At 53.7% G+C, this 22,836-nt stretch overlaps 1 protein-coding gene across 2 annotated transcripts; it reads left to right on the top strand.

The window, feature by feature from the left end:
- The first annotated feature begins 7,640 nt into the window (after window positions 1-7,640).
- OSR2 (odd-skipped related transciption factor 2) lies at window positions 7,641-13,257 on the top strand. Of its 2 annotated transcripts, none has more exons than XM_062627330.1 (4): window positions 7,641-7,962; window positions 10,703-11,429; window positions 11,966-12,065; window positions 12,781-13,257. In XM_062627330.1, exons 2-4 carry the CDS (start codon window positions 10,774-10,776, stop codon window positions 12,853-12,855), a joined length of 831 nt encoding a protein of 276 aa, XP_062483314.1. In that variant the 5' UTR covers window positions 7,641-7,962; window positions 10,703-10,773; the 3' UTR covers window positions 12,856-13,257. The 2 variants fall into 2 exon arrangements, with proteins under 2 accessions (XP_062483314.1, XP_062483313.1); XM_062627329.1 differs by having other exon boundaries at window positions 12,699-13,257.
- Window positions 13,258-22,836: the final 9,579 nt, after the last annotated feature.

Below are 22,836 nucleotides of genomic sequence, written 5' to 3'. Positions count from 1 at the left end.
GTTTTTAATAACTGTGGTTTGTATTTGCTCAAGAGCTGTCTAGAGAATGGGGAAAGGTCAGGGTTAACCTTGCTAAACCTTAGCTAATGACCTTTATTGGTGGTCTCCTTTTCAGATCTCAGGAGTGTCAGCAATGCTGCTGTGGCCACCGACTCTCATACCAGCTTGGGCTGAAATAAACACACTATTACATTTACTTTTTGCTTCTTCCCAATAGCAATTCTTACCATGCCACACTGTTCAAAGCCCTCTGGCCAAAGTCACGGGGAATTCTCTATTTCCATGTTTCATGAAGAGTTCAAGCACATTTTGTTCAAGAATCCCTTCAGGTGGCTTTGTGAATCTTCTTGTAGGGCCTTTCTTGGATTCAGAAAATGTTTTCTCACTATAATCATCTTTGATTTCTCTGTCCTGACCCTTTCTGTTAATGATGGAGGCATCCTCACAACTCTCCATAGGTAGACTGTCCTAGTCTCCCTGAAAGCCCCTCATGTTGCAGACACCATTGATCCTTGCTTCCATCACAGCTGGGAAGGTTGTCATTCCAAAGCATTCCTTGCCCCAGGAGTTCTGGGGCTCCCTTCAACATACACTTAGCCTTCCAAAACAGCAAAGCACTGCACCTACACAGTTAGGCTCCATCCAGGAGTTCAGAGACATGGCAACAGTGAAATTTGAAAGCTCCTGGTTGCATTTGAACAATCAGTAATCACCAGGACAAATGAAATGGAAAAGTGGAATGCATATTGCACTTAAAAGTTTGTGGTGTGGTTGACAGTATCTCTTTCCCCTCTCCACTGATCTGAAAAGCTGAAAATAAGAGGCCTCAAGGCAATTCTGTTTCTGCTGTAATGTAATGACCTTGGCTTTCAGCACTTCCCTGGTGCTAAAATGCGTTCTGGTGCTGAAATGAATAGGATTTGTATTTTTCTTGGAAACAGTTCCCAAAGGGGTGTTTGAAAGAACAGCATAACCTACTAATAATTTTCACCAGCCTGTCATGGGTGAGCAGGTGAAATAAATGAAATAGTTAATGCAGACAAGGCAGATCTGCAATAATAATTGATACTCTTTATGCGATGGACAATGCCATCCAGAATGGACAAAATGAGGACCATCCATTCACTAGTTTTCATCCTTCCATTTACCAGCCTGCATAGGTCCCTCAAACACTGCTGAGGGGTTTAGGAAAAGGAACTAAGGAGAGCAAGTGGAATGCCAGTCCTCAAAGCATGCACCACCACAGGAACAGAAAACAGAAATCCCTGGGCAAAGGAGGTGGACACACACTGCTGGATCTCAGTTCAGATTTGTCCTGGTTTTATAGGAAAAAAAAGGAAGGAAAGGGAAGAGATGGGAAGGAAAGGGAATTGGAATAGAAGAATATTCTTTAAAATGAAGTCTCCTGACTGCTCCCTGCCTGACTGAGATACATTCTCAGACTAACCTATTCCAGTTCCAAAGTATTGCTTTGACTGTGCAGTCTTTCTGCACTCCAGAATGCTCTTGCCCTGATCTTTCTCAACAGTGGCTGTGGAGAGTTCATGGAGGAAAAGGACTCTTTTTCCCACACCATAAGCTAGATCAGAACTGTTCAGCTCTAAAATACCTCCAACGTGTATCAGTCAGCATCACAGCCACAAAAAATATGCTGGAGCAACTGTCCTTTCACCCCACAAAATCATGCGCACAGTGGTGCTATGAGATAGCAGGAGAAACTGAGGTGGTCACCAGCATTCAAGGTGGTCATAACAGATGGTTGAGTGCCAGCAGCTAATGGAAAAGGACATGAAAGTAGGTACGATGAAAAATCTTCCCTAGAATAGTAACTGCTCTTGGATTTTTTATAAGCTTTTATTAATTTGTTTATTTTTATGAGGCAATCTGGAAATAATGGCCCTGATTCAGGAAATCTTTTAAACCAGCAGTAAAACACACACTCAGCAGGTGATTTTGGCATATAAAGAAACTGAAGCACCTGCTTAGGTACTGCTCTGGGTAGTGGTGAACTTAAGCATGTGCTTAAGTGCTTTTTTGCATCATACCCAGTAGAGATACAGGGCACTGTTCAGCCTTGGCAGTATCTTTAAGAGTTTTCAAATGCTTTACTGAGGTAAGTTTTCCCTTGATTTCCTTGTATTTCAGGAATCTTCAATATCTTAACTTCAGAAAACACTGATTTTATTAAGTGTGGGGTTTCATCAGTAAGAGTTGTCTGGACGTTGTAGCAGTGAGTCTACCCAGAAACAACTGATACTTTTTTGTAGTATCCATTATTGTCCTTTTCTTTGAATTAGATGCCACAAACAACTGAAAAAACATGCAGAGATTAATACAGACATTGTGCACATCTGTAAGTGATGATTTGCATATGCTTGCACCGTGCTTGTAAAGCTCTGAAAATATCTGAAATGCTCTGTAGTATCCTGGTTTATAACATATCCTTCACCACAGTTTACACATCGAGAATGCATGCTGAAAACAGGAAACACACATGCAGAGGGTAGGTAAAAGGGGATTACAGTATACATATATTCAACAGAATAGTCCTCGTTTAAGAGTATCATAAGCATCAGGCTTGCATAAACAAATCAGTGCTTAACCCACAGATGTATCTAATGACCATATGGATTCTGCATGTTTACAACTGGAAAAACCCCTCTGAGCTTTTCTATTGTTTGCTGACTTTCAACCTATAGTATTAATTTTATTTGTGAAAATCAAGTTATTCGCTGGGATATAGAATGTTCTTGAAAGGAAATGGAATTATTTAATATATGACTCAGGACAAGATGTATGGGCCCCGTTCTCTGCTGCCTTGGAGTTCTCATGTCCTAGGTGAGTTACAAGGCTTGCGACCAAGCGTAGAAGTGCATTTCTTCAACCAATGTATTGCTTTTATACAGTATTTCTCTTAGATTTCACTCCTAACAGTTGGCTTGGAGGCTGCAGACTTCACGACCCTTCCAGCCTGAGGCAGCTGCAGAGCTTCATCAGTGCCTGAAATCCTGCTTTCCTTGGGAGCGAAGCACACCAGCCCTGCCCTGTGCAGCAGACAGACCTCCACCCTGCAAGCTGTTGCTTGGCACGTCTGCCAAGAGAGGTAAAATGTAAAATGCCAGCACGAGAGAGTAAGGGAGGTCTCCCAGCCTGGGGACCCTCTGCAAGTCCCTAGGTTCAGCTCGCGGGCGGGGAGGTGTAGGGCGATGAGAAAGGGCCCCACTCGTGTGTGATGGGTGTCCGTGCTTCCAGCAGCCGTGGCTGTAGGCAACAGCCCTACTCAGTGTTTCAGTGCTGACGGCAGGAAAGACTTAGCCAAATGGCTGCTTAAACCAAACTGTAATAAGGTACGGCACGTTGTATTTCTTTATGTCTTGACAGCTGCTCATTTCAGGCACCACAAAAACATTTCATTGCTGATGGCGGGAAGGCAGGGGGAGGGAGTTTTGTATGTGTGTATGGGTGATGCTTTAGGCTAGAAAAATACGTTTATCAAGGGGTTTTCTCCCCCTGTTCCCTGAGGAGGTCAGCAGGCAGCAGGCTGGGACGAGCGGGAGAAAGCCGCCGGTTTTGGGCTCCGCTGGGTGGGCCCACCACGCTCGAGGCAGGACGGCTGCAAGGAGCAAGCTCCTCCAGGCAGGAGACGGACATCTCCGTGTCCTCGGGGCGGGGGCAAGACATCCCTCCGGCGCAGGCCGGCTGTACCAGGCTATGGCCCCGCCACGGAGCCTTTGCTCCACAGAGACCTCCGCGGCCTCTCCGGCTGTCTCGGACTCGGAACCCACTGCGGCAACACCGCAGAGGGCAGATTCCTCGCCCCGCTCCCAGCGGCGCTGGCGGCCGCCTCCGCACCCGCCTTTCCCCATCCGCACCGTAGCACAGCGCGCAAGTTCCGCGGGGCGCCCGCCGTCGTGCGCACGGCAAAGCTGACCGCGGCCTCCGGCGGTTTGTCACTTCTTCTGCCCGACGTGATGCTCCCGGGAGCAGGGAGCCGGGGCGCGGCGGTGTCTGAAGAGCAAAAGCCCCCGCGGGCTCCCTAGCGTAGGGACGGCTAGGAGGCACCCGTCGGGCTGGCTGTCCTGGTGGTGGTGCCTGTCGGGTGGCAATCCCACGGCCGGACACCGCGGGACAGGGGCGGCAAAGGCTGCGCGCCTGTGGGAAGAGCGGGCGAGATGCAGCCCGCCGAGGGCGTTGTGTGCTTAAATGCTTTTTGCTTTGATGGAAATTAATCGCGGCGATCTATGTGGGTCCAAGTCTGAGGAGGGAGAGAGCGGTGCTGAGCGGGAGTCGCAACGACGGTGCCGGGGGGGCCATCAGCGGCTCCGGCTGCCTGCGCTATTTGTCCAAAACTCGTTCGGATTTCCTGACTGGGGCATTAAAAACTAAAGACAAAAACCCACCGCGCTAAATCTGACTGAAGTGATACTTTAGTCACCAAGAAACAGCAACGGAATCAGATGCCAGGTCGACCGGCTGTCACTGTTTTCCTTGTCCCCGGTGTACAGTCCGAGCCGTTTGCTGCACCGGCCCGTCTGTCGGCGGGCAGCAGCCCGGGGCTGGCAGCAGGCCCGCCGGTGCCCACGCTGCCGAAAGGCCCCTCTGCCCTGCGTGCATCGCCAGCGCTCCCCGACCAGGCGGCCGGCGGGAGCCGTAGGGGCTCCTCGTAACCGAGTGCAAGGGTGCCCTGCTCCCGGGCCCCTTCCCTCGGTGCAGCCCCTGTCTCACGAGCCGGAGCCGGCCTTGGTACCCCCGCGAGTCGGTGCTGCAAGAACACCGGCAGCTCCAGCTCCGCGCCGGGCCCCCTCCTCCCTCGGGCACCAGGCGCACCCCAGCTCCCGCCGAAGTTGTTGCCCCACTCATGTCAGTAGGAATGAGTCCCACAGCGACTGCGGCCGCCCTCGGTGCCGGCGGCGGTGTGCAAAGCTCTGAGCAGCTTCCTGCGCGCACCGTGGCCGTGCACGGTGCTCCGCGGGAGGCCCGCCAAGCCCCCCACGCGGGGCCCCGCTGCCGCCGAGCCGCGGTTCCTGTGTCGTTCCCCTCCCCATCCCGCCCGGGTGCATTTCAGTGCTCAGGACGGGGCGGGTGGTCAAGGTTTGCCCCGGCCTGCATCACCAGCGGAGGAACGGCTGTAATCTGTTCTCCGCAGAGAGAGCAAACACTGCCGGAGTCCCTGCTCCCCCGGACAGAGTCCAGAGCTCCGGGTGTACTTTTTGGGGTGGAGAGGAGGGAGTCGGAGATGACCGTGGCGGTGTCGGCACGGGGTGGGAGCCAGCAGAGCGGGGTGGACACTCGGGCGCCCATGGAGAGCGCCGTTGCTTTACCCCACCTCGGGGCCGCGTTGCCCTCGTCTCCCGGGCGGTGCTGGCTGAGCTCCGCTCCCGGGCCGCAGGGGCGCTCCCCCCAGCGCGCCGGACGGGGCCGGAGACGGCAGAGCGGGAAGGGCTCCACGTCGACCTCCAGGGGGCGCTACAGCACCGTGGGCCGCCGCTTGGTGCAGCGCTTCTGGTCCAGCCGCCCCCCGCCTCGACCTGCCGGCGCACAGCGGGGCGGGGGCCGCTGCCCAGCCGGGTGGAAGCCCCTGGGGCACAAGATGCGCCCCCGGGGTGGAAGCGGACCTGCGAGGCTTCGGTGGAACGCAGCGGCTTGTGCCCGCAGCGGGGTCACCGCTGCTCGACGGGGGTCCGTTGCCTCGGAGCCGTCCGACGCCCGAGCGATCCCGGTCTCGGCGGGTGCTGAGGCACCGGACGGCGCGGCCGGGCGGCGGGGCTCGCAGCAGCTCTCACCGCACACCTGCTGGCCTGGCCGGCAGGCTGCGCCGGGGTCAGCGGGAGCAGATGTGCGGGGCTGCCGGCAGCAGCAGAGCGCGGCGTTCCTGCTCCCGGCGTGGCTGAAACGTCCCGCGGGGGCCGGGGAGCAAAGAGCCTGGGCAGGGACTCTGCACCTCTCCACTGCCAGCCCCGTTCCTTCCGCTCTGAGGCTCTTTCGTTGTTTGGTCGGTTTGGGCTCTGCAGCGGGTTTTGGGGGGTTTTCTTGCTAGCATTTTGGGGCTTTGATTGTGGGTTGTTTTTTTCCCCCCATTCTTCTTCCACTTTCCCCCTTCTTGTCCCCCTCGCTCCCACCGTCTCCGGCAAGTGAGGCTCTTTTTTTCCTTTGCTGCAAAGGGCAAGAAATGACGGTTCTCCTGAAACGACCTCCCCCCGATCCGTGCCTCGGGGGTGTCGTCCTTGGGGTACGCAAGCCAGCGGTGAGGGGAGGAAAAGGCGGTAGTGAAGTCCCTATTCTGCTTCGTTCTTGATAGAACCGGCCTCCCTGTGGCAGGCAAAACACGGCTGGGTTCCGCGCCCACCCGAGTCCGGCCAGGGGAACCACTCTTGTCCTGGGCGCTGTGAGCCCCGGTGTCCTCACAGCCCAGCAAGTGAAATGCTATTTATTTAGGAAAGTGGTGTTTAAAACACGGCATTTTTCGCCCGAGCGGCTGGCGCGGGCTGCTCCGAGGGCCAGCCCTCTCTGCGCTGCCCTCCCTGCCAAGGGGCCAGGGGACACGCAAACCGGCCGCTGCCCACTCCTGCTCCCCCTCCTCTATTGGTTTTATTTTTCTCTACTTTCTACTTAAAGGAAGAAAAATCCCTAATCCCGACGCAGCCGCCACTTGTGTCCGCTTCTCGTCCGCGGGCTCGAATTCACCGGCACAGACTCGACCCTGAAAAATTTTCAAACCTGTTTTTAAATGCCTCTTTTTTTCCGACATCTTTTCGTACTTCTCAAAGCCGACTTCCCATCTCCGGTCCGGACTATACCATAAATTCCCTATACATGAGATTTAAGTAACGCGCAGAACAAGATAACGTTACAGATAAAAATTCAACCCGAATTTACTGTATGCAACCAACCGTACGGCAGCTAACGAAGGAAATGGGAACAGTGCTTTAATCGAGAAATGTGAACAGGGTCGCAGAGGCCCCATTTAGCAGTAAATTTCCCGGTAATGAAACTGCTGTCGAAACTGTCTGTCCCAGGTAGGAACAGTCCTCGCGCAGCGGCAGTCCTCCGGAGAGGTTCTCCTTCCCCACTTAAGGTGCCTTCAAATAGCAGTTAAAAGGCAGAACCGGACCACTGAAAGGTCAGTCCGTGGGGTGCTCCGACCCGACGGCCAGGGGCCGTTCGGACGTAAGCGTTACGGGCACTCAGAGGGGCCCTCGGAGGTATGGGCGCCCACAGGACCCCCGCCCTCTGGGTTCGGAGAGTTATCTCAAGTATTTAGGTATTATTGAGGTATTTAGGTATTGAGTTATTGAGGTATTTAGGTAGTTAAGCAAGTCGTGTGTCAACCTGGCTGGTCACAGCAGGCGGCAGAGGCGGCCGGTGCGGAGCAGGGAGCGTGCAAATCCCCGCTGCCGGGAGCGGGGCGAGGGGCGTAGATCTGCTCTCGGAGGGAAAAGTCACCTTAGGTGACGCGGGGGGGGGGGGGGCGTGTGGGGGGGGGAAATAGGGGGACGTCCGGCCGCTGTAAAACCCAGTTGCTACCCAAACACAAGTAAACAGTGGGGCCGGCGCGGCGGGGCGGGCCGGGGAAGGGGCAGGGGCTAGGGGCGGTCCCGTCCCGTCGGGGCGGAGCGGTGCAGCCCAGAGCGCGGGGCTGTGCGCGCCGCGGGGTGGGCCGGCGGCGGCGTCGGGCGGGCGGGGACAGCGCTCCACGCCACTCACCGCTGAAATGTGATGGACCGGGCAGGGGGCGGCTCAGACTCGCGCCGAGCATCGCCGGGGTCGAAGGCGGGAGGCTGCGGTCGGGAGGCTGCGGTCTATGCCGGGGCCCCGGGACCCCGGGACCGCCAGAGCTCTCAGCCGCCGCCCAGCACTTCGCACCATGCCGGCCGCCGTCCCCGCTGTGGATCTAATGTCTCCGTGAAGGTGCCGCGGCGGCCGCCTCGGCTGTGCCCCAGCAGGAGCCGCCGGCTGCGGTCGGTAAGTGGCTTCTCCGGCCCGCTCCGCCTGCTGCCGTCGGCGGGAGCAGGGCGCGGGTCCGAGGCAGGGCTCCGGAAGAGCGTGACCCCTCTGCAGGGAGCGCGGTCCGCCGGGTTTACTTTCAGTTCGTAACTCCGCGGTGGTGGGGGAGCGGGTCCCGCCGCTGGCCGCGGGCGCGCTGGTGCTGGGCAGGCGGCGGGGCCTCCCGGAGCGCGCGGTCCGTGTCCTTCGCGTGGAATTCCTTGAGGGGAGGAACCGGTCTGTGCGTGGACCGCGGCGCGGGCCCGCGGCGCGCACTGGAGAAGCCCTGGGTCCGTGCAGACAACCGGGTTGCGCAGGCAGCGGCGGCTCCGGGAGGGGTTGGAGGACAGCAAAGGCGGCCCAAGGACTGGCAGCAGCGCCCTTGGGGCACTGCCGCGGCCCCAGCCCCGCCGCGGGAGGGAGCGCAGGGGAGCAGCGGCCGGGCCACGGGCCGGCAGCTGGCAGGTAGAGTGGAGCTCCCTGCCGGGGCACCGGGCTTAATTTACTTAAGCGCTCTGAGGGGAAAGGGAAAAGGAAGTGCCAAGATTTAAGTAACATCCGTTTTTGGTTGACTGTCTCCCTCACACCTTATTAGAAATAGCCTTGGAATCCCCACGAAGGCACTTTTGGGCCTTTTTGTTAAGTTTTCATAAAGTGACCTCCGGGTACAAATAGTAATAGATGGACCGTGTGTCATGCAACGGTGTAGTTTGAAAAGTTTGTGTTAAAATGCGTATTTTGTGGCCGGAATAGTTTTTCTGACTTGGTTCTTTGACAAGAAAACGAGCGGCGTGCAGTGATATCCCCACACAGCCATCGACCTCCACGGTCAAAGGCGAGCGTCCCCCCGCAGATATGCTCTACCTGCCTTGATCACAGCTCCGAGACCCATCGCTCCGAGACCCGGCCCCGCCGGCTGGGCTGGGGCAGGAGCCGCCGTAGCAGTAGGTGAAGTGATTTTATTGCCTCTGTGTCGGTTCCTGGCGGAAAGCGAAGAGGGACACACGCTACGACATCTTTAAAAATAAGTCTCTATATATAACCACCCTCTCTTCCCCCAACCACCAAAAAAGAAAAGGTCGCCATATGTAATAGGTCGAGTGGATATCCCTGTTCCCGGTCTCGAGACAATCGCAAACTAGTAAAACTGGGAGGGAGCAGAGGAAATCCAGGAGAACCGCGATTCAAGGCAAACGAAAACAGGGAGGGGGAACGCTGCCATTCACACCCTACTTTCTTCCCGCATTTCCCCCCCCTCGAGGGCCCATTCACAAATGGTGCCACAAACGGAGGAGAAATGGATTTTAGACGAAATATCGAAAAGTCTCTTCCCGCTGCCCGGTGCCAGCAGAGCGGCCCTAACCGTGCGGCAGCGGCGAGGGCTGCGGGCGGCGGCGGCCGCCCTGGGGGACCGAGACTGTGCTCCCGGGCGCGGGCTTTGCGCTCCGAGAGCTCCCTTCGGTTTTGTTGTGGTTTGGGAAGGTGGGGTGTGTTTTAGGTTACTTTTTCGGGGAGACGGGAACACTTGTTTATTTTGGAGACTCCGCGTTACCATCCCCTCCACCCAAATCCCAGGAGGTGCTGAGGCACCTCGGCCCTACCTCTTGTTTACAGGCCCGGGAGCTCCCGGCTCTTGCTCTAGCCGCTTTCATGGGTCGTGGCAGCCGCCCGGCTGCTTGAAGCGAACCCTCACAGAAAACAGGGAGAGGGCAGGGGCTTGCCCCCAGACCCGCTGCCCCGCGGAGGGAGCGTGGCCACTGGGCGCCGCGGGGTCCCCCGGCCGGCGGGAGGAGCGGGCCCGGTGGCTTCAGTCGAGCGGGCTGAGAGAAACCTTCTTCACCCTCCGCTCGTTAGCTCCCGGAGGAGATCCCGACCGGGGAGCGGGGCTGCGCCAGCCCTCCGCGACCCTGCGGGACGGAGGTGGTGGCTGCAGGGCAGCGCCGGTCCGGGCAGCCCTTGGCGGGCCGGAGAGGCAGCGGGGCCGGCCGCCTTCCTCGGGATCGCTGCCGCGGGGGACTGGGTGGGAGGTGTGCGTGCGGGCAGCAGCTCCGGCCCTCTCTCTCGGTTATCTTGATAAATGAGTTGTTGTTGAAGGAAGAAAAATAAGCACCCGTGCTGGGATGAACGTGGGGGTTATTCTCCCCCCGCCGCCCCCCCGGGCTGGCCTCGGCTCCCTGTGAGCACCCCGCTCCTTCCCGGGGAGGCCCCAGCCAGGAGAGGTCGGAATCGGGGCCTCTGCGCCCGCAGGAGCCGGGCCGAAGCAGGGAGTGACGGCGGGGCCCAGGTTGGCCAGGGGCAAAGGGGCTGGCCACGGTTGTCCCCGTGGTGGGACCTGCGATGGACGGCGGCGGGGATCGCAGCCGCCCCGGCCCCGTTCCGGGTGTATATTTTCACGATTCGTTTAATTTGAATCTGCGGCTCCTTCGGTTGGCTCGGCGCTGGGATTGCTCCTTTTAATTTAAATTTTGGATGCGTATTTCGGGAGTGATATTTTTAGGTTTTTTTTTTTTTAACGCTTTAGACTCTCCGGTCGAAGCGATCGCGCTGGTTGGGTCGGTGGCGGCCGCCGGGGCTGCGGCAGGCGCTGGGGCCGCAACGAAGCAGCGCCCCGGAGCCTTGCCCGGCCCTCCCCGGCCCCACCGCTGCGTTCACTTCGGACAGGGGGGACCACGGTGCTCTCAGAAAAAGTTTCTTTACCCTCTTTTCTCCCTCTTCCCAGGATTTTCTCCCCGTGTTGAAAGCCCAGCAAAGGTACCAGCTGCACCGCCTGCCTGCACCCGCCCCGGGAAGATGGGAAGCAAGGCACTGCCAGCCCCCATCCCGCTGCACCCGTCCCTGCAACTCACCAACTACTCCTTCCTCCAGGCTGTGAACACCTTCCCTGCAACTGTGGACCAATTGCAAGGTCTGTATGGACTCAGCGCCGTGCAAACCATGCACATGAACCACTGGACACTGGGCTACCCCAATGTGCATGAAATCACCCGCTCCACCATCACGGAGATGGCAGCCGCCCAGGGCTTGGTGGATTCCCGCTTCCCTTTCCCCGCGCTCCCCTTTGCCACGCACCTCTTCCACCCCAAGCAAGGGGCCATCGCTCACGTCCTCCCGGCCTTGCACAAGGACAGGCCCCGCTTTGACTTTGCCAACCTGGCCGTGGCCGCCACGCAGGAGGACCCCCCCAAGGTGGGGGATCTCGCCAAGCTGAGCCCCGGACTGACCTCGCCCTTGTCGGGCATCAGCAAACTGTCCCCGGATAGGAAGCCCTCCCGCGGCCGCCTGCCCTCCAAGACGAAAAAGGAGTTCATCTGCAAGTTCTGCGGCAGGCACTTCACCAAGTCCTACAACCTCCTCATCCACGAGCGGACCCACACGGACGAGCGGCCCTACACCTGCGACATCTGCCACAAGGCTTTCCGGAGGCAGGACCACCTGCGGGACCACCGGTGAGGGGCCGCCGCCGCGGGGCGGGGACCGGGCCGGGGCTGTGGGGGAGCCGCTCGGCGGGGCGGGGGGAGGCTGAACTGCTCCGGGATGAGCCGGGAAGGCAGCAGGAGAAAACCCCGCTCCGACTCCGTGGAGCCAAAACCTGCTCTCGGCGTGGGACGGACACCCGCGCTGGGGGGCTGCTGTGACCTCCCCTGGCTGTTTTGCTTTTGGGAGGCGCGGAAGTGCAGGTGGGCCCATTTCCGCACCCCGCGGCCGATCAGCGTTGCCTTCGAGGAGAGCACGCTGGGGTCCGCCCGGCGGAGCCGAAGCTGTCCCGTCTGTCACCAGAGAGTGCGAACACACCTCGATACAAATTACTGCGACTTTTTTAACCTATTGAGGAGTTCAGCCATGAACAGAGCTATACAGGAAAGGGAAGGGGGAAAGTAGAGGGCGGGCGCTTGAGAGGAGCCGGGTTTGGGGGAGCGGGGCCCGGGGACGGGTGGGCTCCGCGCTCCCGGCAGTGCTGCTCACTCCTCGGGTTGTATTTCAGGTACATCCATTCCAAAGAGAAACCCTTCAAGTGCCAGGAGTGCGGGAAGGGCTTCTGCCAGTCCAGGACCCTGGCGGTCCACAAAACCCTACACATGCAGGTGAGCCCGGCGCTCCCCGGCCTCCTCCGCGGGGCTCCGCCGGCGCGTAGCCTTCTCGCCCGCCGCTGCGCAGGGGCTGCGGCTGTCGGGGGAACGGGGCTCCGGCGCGGAGGGAAGCCACGGGGCTGCACGGCTCCGTGCTCCCCCGGGGACGGGAAGCAGTCTGCGGATACCTCCGCGACTGCGGGTGGCCAACGGGAAAACGGCGGCCGCGGGCCATGGGCTTAAAGCTGTCGGGGACGCGGTTGGCAGCGGGAAGCGAGCCCCGGGTTTGGTTTTGCCCACGCCGCTGCTTTGAGGCGATTTTCGTTGTTCGGCGGCGCGGGGCAGCGCGGAGCGGTGTGGAGCGTAATGCCCTGCCGGCAGTCCTGCCACGGGAGCCCCGGAGCGGGCGCACGGTGGGGCGGCCCCTTCCTGTGAGCCCCCGGAGCGCGGAATGCCTCAAACCGATATCTATGAAGTACCGCTTTTTGGGGCCGGAGGTGGGATCTGCCGCCCGCCCGGGGCTGCGGTCGCTCGTGTCCGACCCCGATATTTCAAATTGTGCGTTGCTATAAGAAAAAAGTGCGGTGATAACTTGCAACCAGGTAGTTTGTAAAGGATTAATCCTTTGCTTGCTTCAAATCTGAACAGGAATCTCCACACAAATGCCCCACATGTGGAAGAACCTTTAATCAAAGAAGTAACCTGAAAACTCACCTTCTTACCCATACAGACATCAAGCCCTACAACTGTGAGCAGTGCGGCAAAGTGTTCAGGCGAAACTGTGATCTACGGCGGCACAGTCTAACTCACACACCGCGGCAGGACTTCTAGAGCAGCCAGGGACCCGCGCCGGCAGCTCCACCTGCCCGTTGTACTCAAGGACTGTGTTGTAGGAACTCCCAGGCGCACACACTCACACACACGGAGGCACACAGGCACGCTCGGGGCCAAGCTTTCCTACCACACGTCTGCGAAACTCGTTTAGAGAGTGCGGACTGCAGGATCGGGCCCCTCTCCAACCCACACCCAGGCGTAACGCTTCGTCGTCTTGTAGATACTCGCGGCTCATTTTAGAGCTCTGTACAGAACGTGGTTTTCTTCGTTTGTTTTGTATCGTCGTGTCAGATGGACACCGGTAACAAATCGGGGAGGCAAAGTATCCCTTAAAAGTGTATTTCAAAATAAATCCTTTTTCTTTTTCCAAATACCTCCTGCCTTGTTGTATTATTCTCTGAACATTCAGGCTTTTTTTCCCTGCTGTGTCAATGCAATGGTAAAAGCATACTGAATACATTTCCTAACCGGGTGATTGTATTGTCACAACAATTTTGGTGATTGCTTTTGTTTGGCCTATTTCACTGTCGCTGTTGTGTTATCTATTGTTTAGTAAAATGAAAGTGCTGGATTTGAGAGTTTATAGCTCTATTACTTAATAGTATGAATGTCTAAATATTAACTTCTGTATTTTTTTTTTTATTTTCCCGAGCGATTTTTTTTTTTTTTTTAAGAAGAGAAAGAAAGAAATACTTGCAAATAAACGCATCTTAGGAAATAATGCATAGAGCCGTTCTTATGCCAAAGCGGCTTATTAGTAACTTATTTGCAATCAGCTCATACATTGTAAAAGTCATCCCTTTCTCGGAGATTGCAGTAGGCAGCCTCCTCCTGCCAGTAGACTTTGGACACGGGTAATTCACCCGCGTAGATAGGGACTTTATCCCGCAGAAGACGATTCGTTCCTGACAGCTCTGGAAGCAAATGGCGAGGCACAAGTACCGCCCCGGGGCACATTAGCGGGCTCCGCACAGCGCTGAGCCCCCCCATGCGCGCTGCCCACCACGGGTCATCTCCGGGGGACGTACGAGGAGAAGGGCTGCTTTCCCCTCTCGGGGCACCCTCGCCAAGCCGTGCCCCCCTTCCCCCCCCCTCCCCCCGTACTTCCTTTGCCACCTCTATAAGCTCCAGCTGTCCCGCATCGGGGTGACTCTGGGCTGCCCGGCATGCCCACCCCATGGGATGCATGCTCAGAGCCTGCATCCAGTACACGGGTAGCAGGATGGTGGCACCCACCCCAGGGCTCCTCTTCCTAGCCACCCTTGTGAGGCCCCCACCAATGCCTCTGGTCCCCTCCGGGAAGTCCTGGTGCCAGCCCTGAGGCATTTTTCCTGATGTGTTGCAAGGTGCCTTGGATAGGCAATCCCTCCTCTGCCTTCCCACTGCTCTTGTCAGCCCCAGCACCCTCCCTGAAGTGTCTTGGGTAGTTTGGAAAGTTCATTGCCAGGCTGGGGACACTCATCTTGCTCTTCCCTCTCCCAGACTATGAAGAGAAATCTTCCCCACTCCGGGCCCAGGGAGCCCTATCAGGGGGGAGCGATATCTTTGCACTAAGTGGGGAGGGTTCCCACCATGAATGGTGTTGGGACTCTGGGACAGTCCCGCTCTGGGACAGTCCAGGGGGGTCACAAGTCCCAACAAGCTCACGGGGAGCAGATGCTGACAGAGCTTGGGTGTCCCCTCTCCAACAACCCTCTCTGGTCCTGCAGCAGGGAACTGCACTGCCTGCACCCTGTTAGTGAGCAAGCAAGTCAAAACCTCCAGCACCTGGGCTGCAGTCAGGCTGTCAGTGCAGAAAGGGCTGCATTTCTGCCTGTGGCTGCTCATCTGCCTGCTGCCTCCACAGAGGGCTGCCGTGCCCACTCCAGGGCCAGCATCAGGACCTCTGGGATAGCCCTGCTCTGCCACAGGCAGAAGCAGCCAGGTGAGTTCTAACTGATGTGGCAGTCTCAAGCTCAGCTAAAATTTAGCAGTTAGTCAAGGCCTACCTCCCCATATGCTCCTGTCCAGCAAGATGGGGAGGGAAAATGTTTCTGTAGCCAGAAATACTGGTTTGCTGACTGAAGAAGAGCCTTCCTAGTCAAAGTTTATTTAAGGGCCACCTGCTCACTTCCTCTTCACACCCCTGTGACTTGCACCTCTTCCCTGCCTGGGGTGCTGCACGCCTGGCACTGCCTGCCCCCCATGCTGGAAGCCCTTGTCCTCTCTCTCCAAACTGCTCCTCTCTCCGTATTGCTTTTCTCCAAATCTCTCTCTACAGGCATCTCTTGCTCCCTTTTCGTTCCATCTATCCAGTATCTGATTTCTTTCTGTCTGATTTGTCTATTCCCATTGCATTCCTGCTCTCCTAGTAGGTTATTTCCTCTCGGTTTCTCTATCCTTATTGTTCTCTGAGTTCCTGTCCCCAGGCCCTTTTGCATCTCCAGGAACGCACAGCAAGGCTGGAATAACTCCATTCAAGTAAACACCCCTGTCAGGATACATATGGGCTTAGTCCGCTTCTCCTAGGCCAAGTTCTATGTGCACTTTGTTTGGAAATAACTTAATCAGATGAATGATATCAAAGGACGAAATTAAAATGATTGCATATAGCTAAGGTTTGATTTAATTGTTTGGGGTTGCTTGTTTAATAAGCTCCCCGCCCCGAGCAGACACAGACTGCAAATTTATCTTCTGAGGATTTCATAAGTTCAGCAGCCAGAACGAAGCCCAAATTGCTGAGGAGGGGCAGTGACAAGTATCACTGCAGTTGGTCCCTGGACTAGTTTTTAAAGTTAAACCAGTAGCTACCATCTTAAAATGTCAGAGGACGATTTAGTATTTCTCTTTACTATCTATACACTTGCCTATGGCACTGACACGCTCCATTCACTTTTAAAAAGCTCATCTCTCCCTTGGAAATTTCAGAGGCAGCTATAAAGAACACATATGTTTTGTTGGTTTTAGACCTGTTGGGAACAGAAACAAGTTCTGTAAAGCTGTCTTTTGGGCAGGGCTAGGGCTTTTACAGCCATAAAGTGCCATCCTGACTTTCACAACACAAACACTAAACACATTAATATCCCTGTGCCTGCCATTTCTGTCTGTGTGAAGTATCCTACTTCCCTTTGGAGCTCAGTCCTAGAACACAGCACACAGCTCTGCCCTTCTGCAGTTTTTTGGAGCTTCCCAAACCACTTGCCACCGCTTCCCCATGTTCTTCTGTCTGCCATTGCCCCTTCCTTTTCAGCACTGATTTTTTCCCTCCTGCACTGTCAGTGTTTGTTCTACACCTTTTGCTGTGTTAGAGGCAGCAGCTGCAGTGGTGGAGCAGTGAGAGGGACTACCTGTGCTACATATCAGGGATGAATGTACATGGGCGAAAACCCATCAGATAATAAGATACGATGTGGCCATAATCTTCATTTTGGGGGCAAATCAATTTGAAAAATTATAGTCCTTTTGGTAATATCTGAAAACTGAGTTCTTTGTACATCAGTTGCTAGAATGGATGCTTTCTACAGCCGATGGTGGAGCAGCTCAGCCCAGCCCAGCTATGCGTGCATAATGCTTTTCTATGAAGGCATCTTACACAGCAACAGCACGCCATGCTATTACAGACCAGCACAGATTATTCCCAATGCCAACACAGCTTTGCTGGCAAAGCCCAACTTTTTACCTGTACCACCTCAGGAACAGGCACAGTCTGGATCTAACTGGAAAACAGACCAGCAGCAACCCAGGAATGTGGCATGGTCATGTCTGGCTGGGCTAAAGGCTGGTGCTGAGGGTTCCACTATTTGAGCCATTTGAGTGAGACAAGTGAAAAAACATTAGTTATTGAACTCTCTCTCCTTCCTTTTCCCTCTTCCTTCTCACTACTCTACTTCTGCATGGTTGTTCCAGGAGCTGCTTCTCTCACCTCAGCCTCATTCTGCACTATACCCTGATTCCTGCCTAGTGCCCCCTCCATCCTGTTTCCAACTTTTTTTTCTTCTGTTTCTTTTTTGCCTTCCCGTGTCTCACCCTGTGTTTCAATCTCTCTTTTCCTAAGCAAATTCCCTCAGTCAGACTTCTTGGTTCCCTCTTTTTAAACCAATTTCCCAGCTTCGTCTAGTTGCCTCAATCTGTCCTGTAGCCCCCGGCTCATATGGGCTCCTCTCTCATCACTGACCCAGGGCTTGTTTTCCCTGCTGGTCCTTCCTTTCTGTATCCATTAATCAATGCCACATCCACGTGGCACTCAGGAGGCATCAGTGCAAGTGCCATAGATGTACTCAGACCATTTTAAGCATGCCGGGTCTGGCACAAAGCCAGCAGAGTGATCCCAAGGGGACCAGGATCGGCAGTGCAGGCAGCCGGCAGCAGCCTTGGCTGCTTAGGATGCGAGTGCTGCTGGCAGCAGCACTGCAGCTGCCAGATTTCGTGGCCCTCATGGAGGTCAAGAGGAGCCAGCGGTTTCAGGTGAATGAAAGAAGCAATGCAGTGACCCCAAAATCTCAAGACTGAGTTTGCAGCGGGTCAGCCAAGCAGCACTGCTGGCTCAGAGCCTCTGATTGCTCCATGTCCTGTAAATGGAGATAGTCCTTCATGTGTAGAAGGGTGACTTGGTTTACCAAACTGTATTACACAAGGATTTGGACATATGTTCCTTTTATTTTAATATTGCACTGTGTTTTTAGCTTATATTTCTCTCCTCACAGCATCTCTTTTCCTCCTTATGGAAGCTCTTACTACTCCTTTTTCTTATTTATAACAGTGTAATGATGGCAAAAATAGGGCAACTACTAACAAAAAAAGTTATTTTTAATTGTTACTAAAAAGGAAAATGTAGATTTCAAAATATTTACTTACATTCAAAATAAAGACATCATGTCTGCATAAAACATCAATTTTAATCTCTATTGTTGAAAATCCAGATGCAGCTGTTTGTGAAACTTTTTCTAGAAGCTTCTAGTCTATCAAACAAGAGATGTAAAAATATCTACACTGAGAACACTAGATGCCTTTTCTAAATCTGCAGAATTAAGGCAACAGAAGCTCAGATGCTTCCCCTCCTTTGAGCCTCCCTCACAAGCCTGAGCACCCTTTCCCAGACGTGACTTTCAAACACTACCCCAGGACTTTATGATGAGGGGAGCAGGACCTGATAGCACTTAATCCCAGGCGCAGTAGCCTCACACCATCCCACACAGTGGAGCTGGAGTGGAGCATGGCTGCCTTCCCCAGGAAGGCTTCTTCCTCTGCCAGCACTGGGACAAAACTTTGCAGTGCAGATTTACTTTAAAAACTTATCTTAAAATTGACCAATACAGAAAACACCAAGCTCAGCCCGAGGTGAGCGGGCTATGCAGCAGGGCCCTGCCAGGGGCCAGTACCAGTAGGTAGGCTGTACCAGTAGGGAGTACAAACAGGCTGAGTACCCAGCCCTCGTGCAGTCAGGGGTATAGATGGGCACATGGGCTACACGGCCTCACGGAGCTGGTTTGGATTTTTGGGAACTGGGGGAGCACTCTCACAAGCTGTCCTCCATCAGGCTGAAGTGAAAGGGCATTGAGGAGGGTGCTGGGCAGTCCCTGGACCGCTCCAGAGCAGACAAGCAAACCTCCAGGCCTTTGGGGTCTATCTGCCACCAGCATCTTCTCAGCAGGAAAAGGGGAGCAGCAGGACTTTTGCTTCCCTGAAATTCTTGTAGGATCCAGAGAGTGGCTCCATCGCCTCACAGGGCTGAGGGCTGTGGCTGGGAGAAGAGTACAAAACCCAGCTCTTTTGGCTTTACCTTTATAGAAATCTCCCAGAACTCTGGCTTTGAAAGGAGCAAGCTTCACCTCCCTGTGCAGATGGGCGTAAACCTGCCGGCGCAGGCAGCACTGGTGGTGCCTTGCCATAGGCAATGCTGCGAGACTCCTACTCCTCAGGCAGCGCCTTGACCTGCGGCAACCTTGCTGCATGCTTGTGAGGGATCTCTGCATGCTAGGGCATTTTGGACACCCGTCCGTTTGTCTGGGGAAGTAGACTGATTGATGGCTTTTCTTTTTTCAAGTGTAAAAGGAAGTAAAAACTTTATTTCTTTCTTCCTCAGAGATTATTTACGAGACGTTGTCTCAGATACTGCCAGCTGATATCCTTTGGCGTCACTACCACTCAATGCGCTGAAGATGCCTCAAGGTGTGTCAGTCGTGCTTCACATCGGCGTGCCTTGATGTATCTCTTTGGCTGGGATTGAAAGGTACAGTTTCTAAATCTCCCGGTGACCCATTTTGCATGGATCACTGATGTGCTAGAATGTAGCTGCTCCTTCTCATCGTGTTAATGCAAGTTTGCCCGTGTTCAAAGCAGCCTGTGCTCCACATGCCGCATGGAGCACACAGGGAGAGCTTGCATCTGAGTATCTGGGTGAAATGGGCACGGCTGCTCACCCACAAGTAACTTCCATAAGTTATGTGCTTTAGGTTCTTCCACTGCTGTATCATGGTTCTTTTACTTAAACTCTAAATTCTTCGGCTTGATAAACACAGGCAGGCAGCTGGATTACATCCTTCTGGGGCTTGCGGTCAGGACGCGCAGTGAATGCCCCCAGACTGTGGAGGCACCATCTCCTCCCCAGTCCCATGCCACCCCCCAGGCTAAGCTAGGCAGCAACGCTCAGCACTCAGTGCGTCAGCAGGAAAAGGACCAAAGCGCCTGTGGGGGAGCAGCTCAGCACCACCCATGGTCACAGGCTGCCTGCTGCAGTGCCCTTGAAGCCAGTCCTGGGGACGGCCCTAATGAATACTTCCAGCCCAACCCTGTGTCTCCCCATGCTGTGCCAGCTGCGTGCTGCCCTGTCTGCCTGTGTGCTGTGCTGGCCAGGAGGGCGGCGGGAAGGAAAACCCTTGGGGTTTTGCCTGGAGGCCCAGCTGTGATGGCAGATGGGATTCATGGGCAGCTCCAGCCCCAGGCATGCTCAGGCTGCCTGTGAGGGCAATGCAAAAGCAGTGCACCTGCCTGCAGGGTGCCCTGGCCTTCAGAGCCCTTTCAAGGCTGCCTGGCTAGGGCACAATATAAACCTGCCCCTGATTTAGTCCAGGAGCTGGTTCTGCTGGTGTGAGTCATTTAACCACACAAGCACCCCATGACTCTGACTCTCATTTCCACGTTGTGGCCTCCTTCTCCCACTCCACAGTGGAAACGATGGTCTGATCCTGTCCTGAAGCTGCATGGGCATGGACCACAGCAGAGAAATGTTAGGAAAACAAGGAAGCCTTCAAGGGGATTTCAGCTACATAGATGGCAGAATGAGTCTGGGTGAATGGGTCAGATCCTCCCCATCTTCTTTTGGCATGCACCCATTATCCTCTAATTTTATTTCATGGAAAAGTGGGTCTTGAAATTAATGCTGCGTTAAGAGGCATGTGGCAGCTCATACCATCACATGTTGTGTTCTTGCCAAGCTACAACTGTATATTTGTCATTGTTCATATTTTCAAACTCTCAGTAAGAAAAAAATATGTAACAGCTTTGCAGTGGCTCGGCTGGGGGCAGCTCACATCTCTCTGAGCCTCGTTTGCCAGGTTAAAGCAAACCAGGAATTCTAGACATGAAAAGTTTTTAATGAAAAATCAGACTGTGATGTAGCCACATGGTTCTGTCCTTTCCAGGGGGCACAACAGGCTCAGTTCCCTAAAACCATCCAGTAAGTCCAAATGAGCTGGGATTGCATCATGGGAGTGAGGGCTTAGGTGGGGACCTTGCTGCCTTTGCCCAAGTCTAGCCCTACTAGCATTTGTTTTTAACTTCACAGGGTTTTTCAACTGGGAAGTGAGGATACGGGCAGATGAACAAGTTAGTGCAGGGAAAACAGGGGGTGTGAAAGTTCAGCATCTCAGCTACTGCCAAGAAACTGCTCTTATGTATTCTTTAACCCCCTTATAAACACAAATTCACTTCCCTTCTCCCACAAGGGATGAGATATCTGACTTTTGCTCCAAGGTATTGCAGGGAAAGAGAGTGCACATGGGCACGTGTCACTAAAGAGCATGAGAGCTTCCCTGCTCGAAAGCCTTTGCCCCACAGTCACTTGCAGGCAGCAACCTGGCTTGACTGAAATTCTTCAGGTTTCAGCAACAGGAAATTGCAGATGAGAGAATGCGCTGTAAAGCTCACTTCCACAGTTTCAGTTGCAAGCTGTGAAAAGTAGCAGCTCCCCAAGCTCTCAGCTTTAACACTGCTATACATACTGTTTTTTCTAATAGCACTGAGATCAACGGAGGATCAGGGCCTTGTTGTAGCAGACAACTTTCCAATGACACTCAAGAAATCCCATTCCAACTGTGGCATGGTTTGCTCTTTAAGCATCCTAGCAAACCCTCAAGCACACTACAGTGTTCCAGCCACAAGAAAGAGGGTTAGGAAGGTGGCTTTATTTTAAGACATAATTTTGAGGTTTTTTTTTTCTGCAGCAGAGGTGCCCTGAAATGCTGCTCACAGCAATGATATCTGCTATTCAGGGGCCATGAGAGGACAAATTTCAGCCAGTACATTATTGCTTCTCTTCGGGGAGTCCCAGGGACTATTCTCAAACAGGTTTGCTTTGCAGTGCTGTGGGCTTTGTAAACTACCATTTAGGCATTTAGAGAACTTAACACCACTCTGGTTTTAATTCAGACAGTGTGTGGTAGTACAAAGATAGGTCAAGATGGTTGAATGAACTCCCTGCAGCAATAGAGCCTGAAAAGTGTTCCCCCTCAAAGCAGCCAGGAGAGGGGTGGGCACATGGCTGGCAGGACCAAGGTTGGCTGATTTCTGCCCCATGGTGAAGCAGGGAACCTTCCTGCTCTCTGCGGACAATAGGCCCTGTCCTGGGTTTCAATATGGGGCTCTCTATCTTGATCCAGTTTGGATGGGTCAAGACATGTTGAGACATGCCCTTTCAATATGCTGCATTTTATTAAAAACAAAGTAGCTGGTGGCCAGATTGTAAAACTAGGTGGGCCTCATTTGTCTGTCCCTACTGTAAGCCAATGAAACCTTCAACATATCCAAACTCCCACCTTTTTACCCATTTGAATGAAAAAACATCACTAATAAAAGAAAATGACTCACCTAATGCTAAACCTGAGCTCTGTAGATCAGCTTTGATCAAATTCACTGACATTTAGATAACTGCATTATTATAACTAAAACATCTTTTAAAGGTTTTTTTTTCCAGACGCTCATTCTTTAAACTTTGCTTTGATCACTGTGCATATCCTTTTCAGCAGAAATTTGTCCACAGAGGGTGAATTTTTTTCATTTGTTTTTCATATGGATTCTCTTTCCTTTGTTCATATTTTAAATCAGTGAAGCTACCCTTCAAGCTAACCCTTGTAATAAAAATGCAGCTACTGTGTGGCTTTTAACAACTCATTTAACCCATCTGCGTCTCAGCATTCTTGTTAGCAACCCAAGGAAACTAACACTTATTTATGTAATGAGGCTGATCATGAGGCTTAATTAGATATTTTTTTGGTTGGCTAAAGTAAACATTTCAGAAGGGCAGAGCAAGGAAGTGGTAGGCTCTGTTACAATGGTCAAACACCACCAATTTGTAATGTTGCAACAGTAGTGTTACAAAATGCTATGTATAAGAATATTTCTTTCAGAAAGTACTTTTGAATTAGTTCAAGTGCTCCAGTTTCCAAATAAGAGTCACAATCCAAGATAATTAAAATAAATGGAAGCAGGAATGTGTCAGGGCAATTCCAAATGAAAAGATTGAAGTCACTGGAGTTAGGAGGGCAAAAATTAGCCAGTATATAAATATGTGTCTGCATATGAAACTCAGCTTTAAATGATGAGGAGGGTAAAGTTTGACTTTTCTTTTTCTGTGGAAAAAAAAATCACACTTCATTGATGCAATAAAATTTAGTTAAGCATTAGAAAAAACACGTTTGTAACCAATTTTTCCCTTTCAAACAGGCAGGAAGGCTATTTAAGTTTTAATTTGCTAATT

Source organism: Pezoporus occidentalis, unplaced genomic scaffold, assembly GCF_034315485.1.
Source record: "Pezoporus occidentalis ecotype Australia unplaced genomic scaffold, CSIRO_AGI_Poc_V1 ctg3, whole genome shotgun sequence".
NCBI classification, from domain to species: domain Eukaryota; kingdom Metazoa; phylum Chordata; class Aves; order Psittaciformes; family Psittacidae; genus Pezoporus; species Pezoporus occidentalis.
Note: the sequence above shows the minus strand (reverse complement) of the source record. Positions and strands in the feature narration are given on the sequence as shown.

Excerpts from the sequence above, each read along its gene's own strand:
- OSR2 (XM_062627329.1), top strand. The coding sequence starts at position 10,774 with ATGGGAAGCAAGGCACTGCCAGCCCCCATCCCGCTGCACCCGTCCCTG. Across the intron at positions 11,430-11,965 it reads GACCACCTGCGGGACCACCG|GTACATCCATTCCAAAGAGA; the intron begins GTGAGGGGCCGC and ends GTTGTATTTCAG. Across the intron at positions 12,066-12,698 it reads ACAAAACCCTACACATGCAG|GAATCTCCACACAAATGCCC; the intron begins GTGAGCCCGGCG and ends AAATCTGAACAG.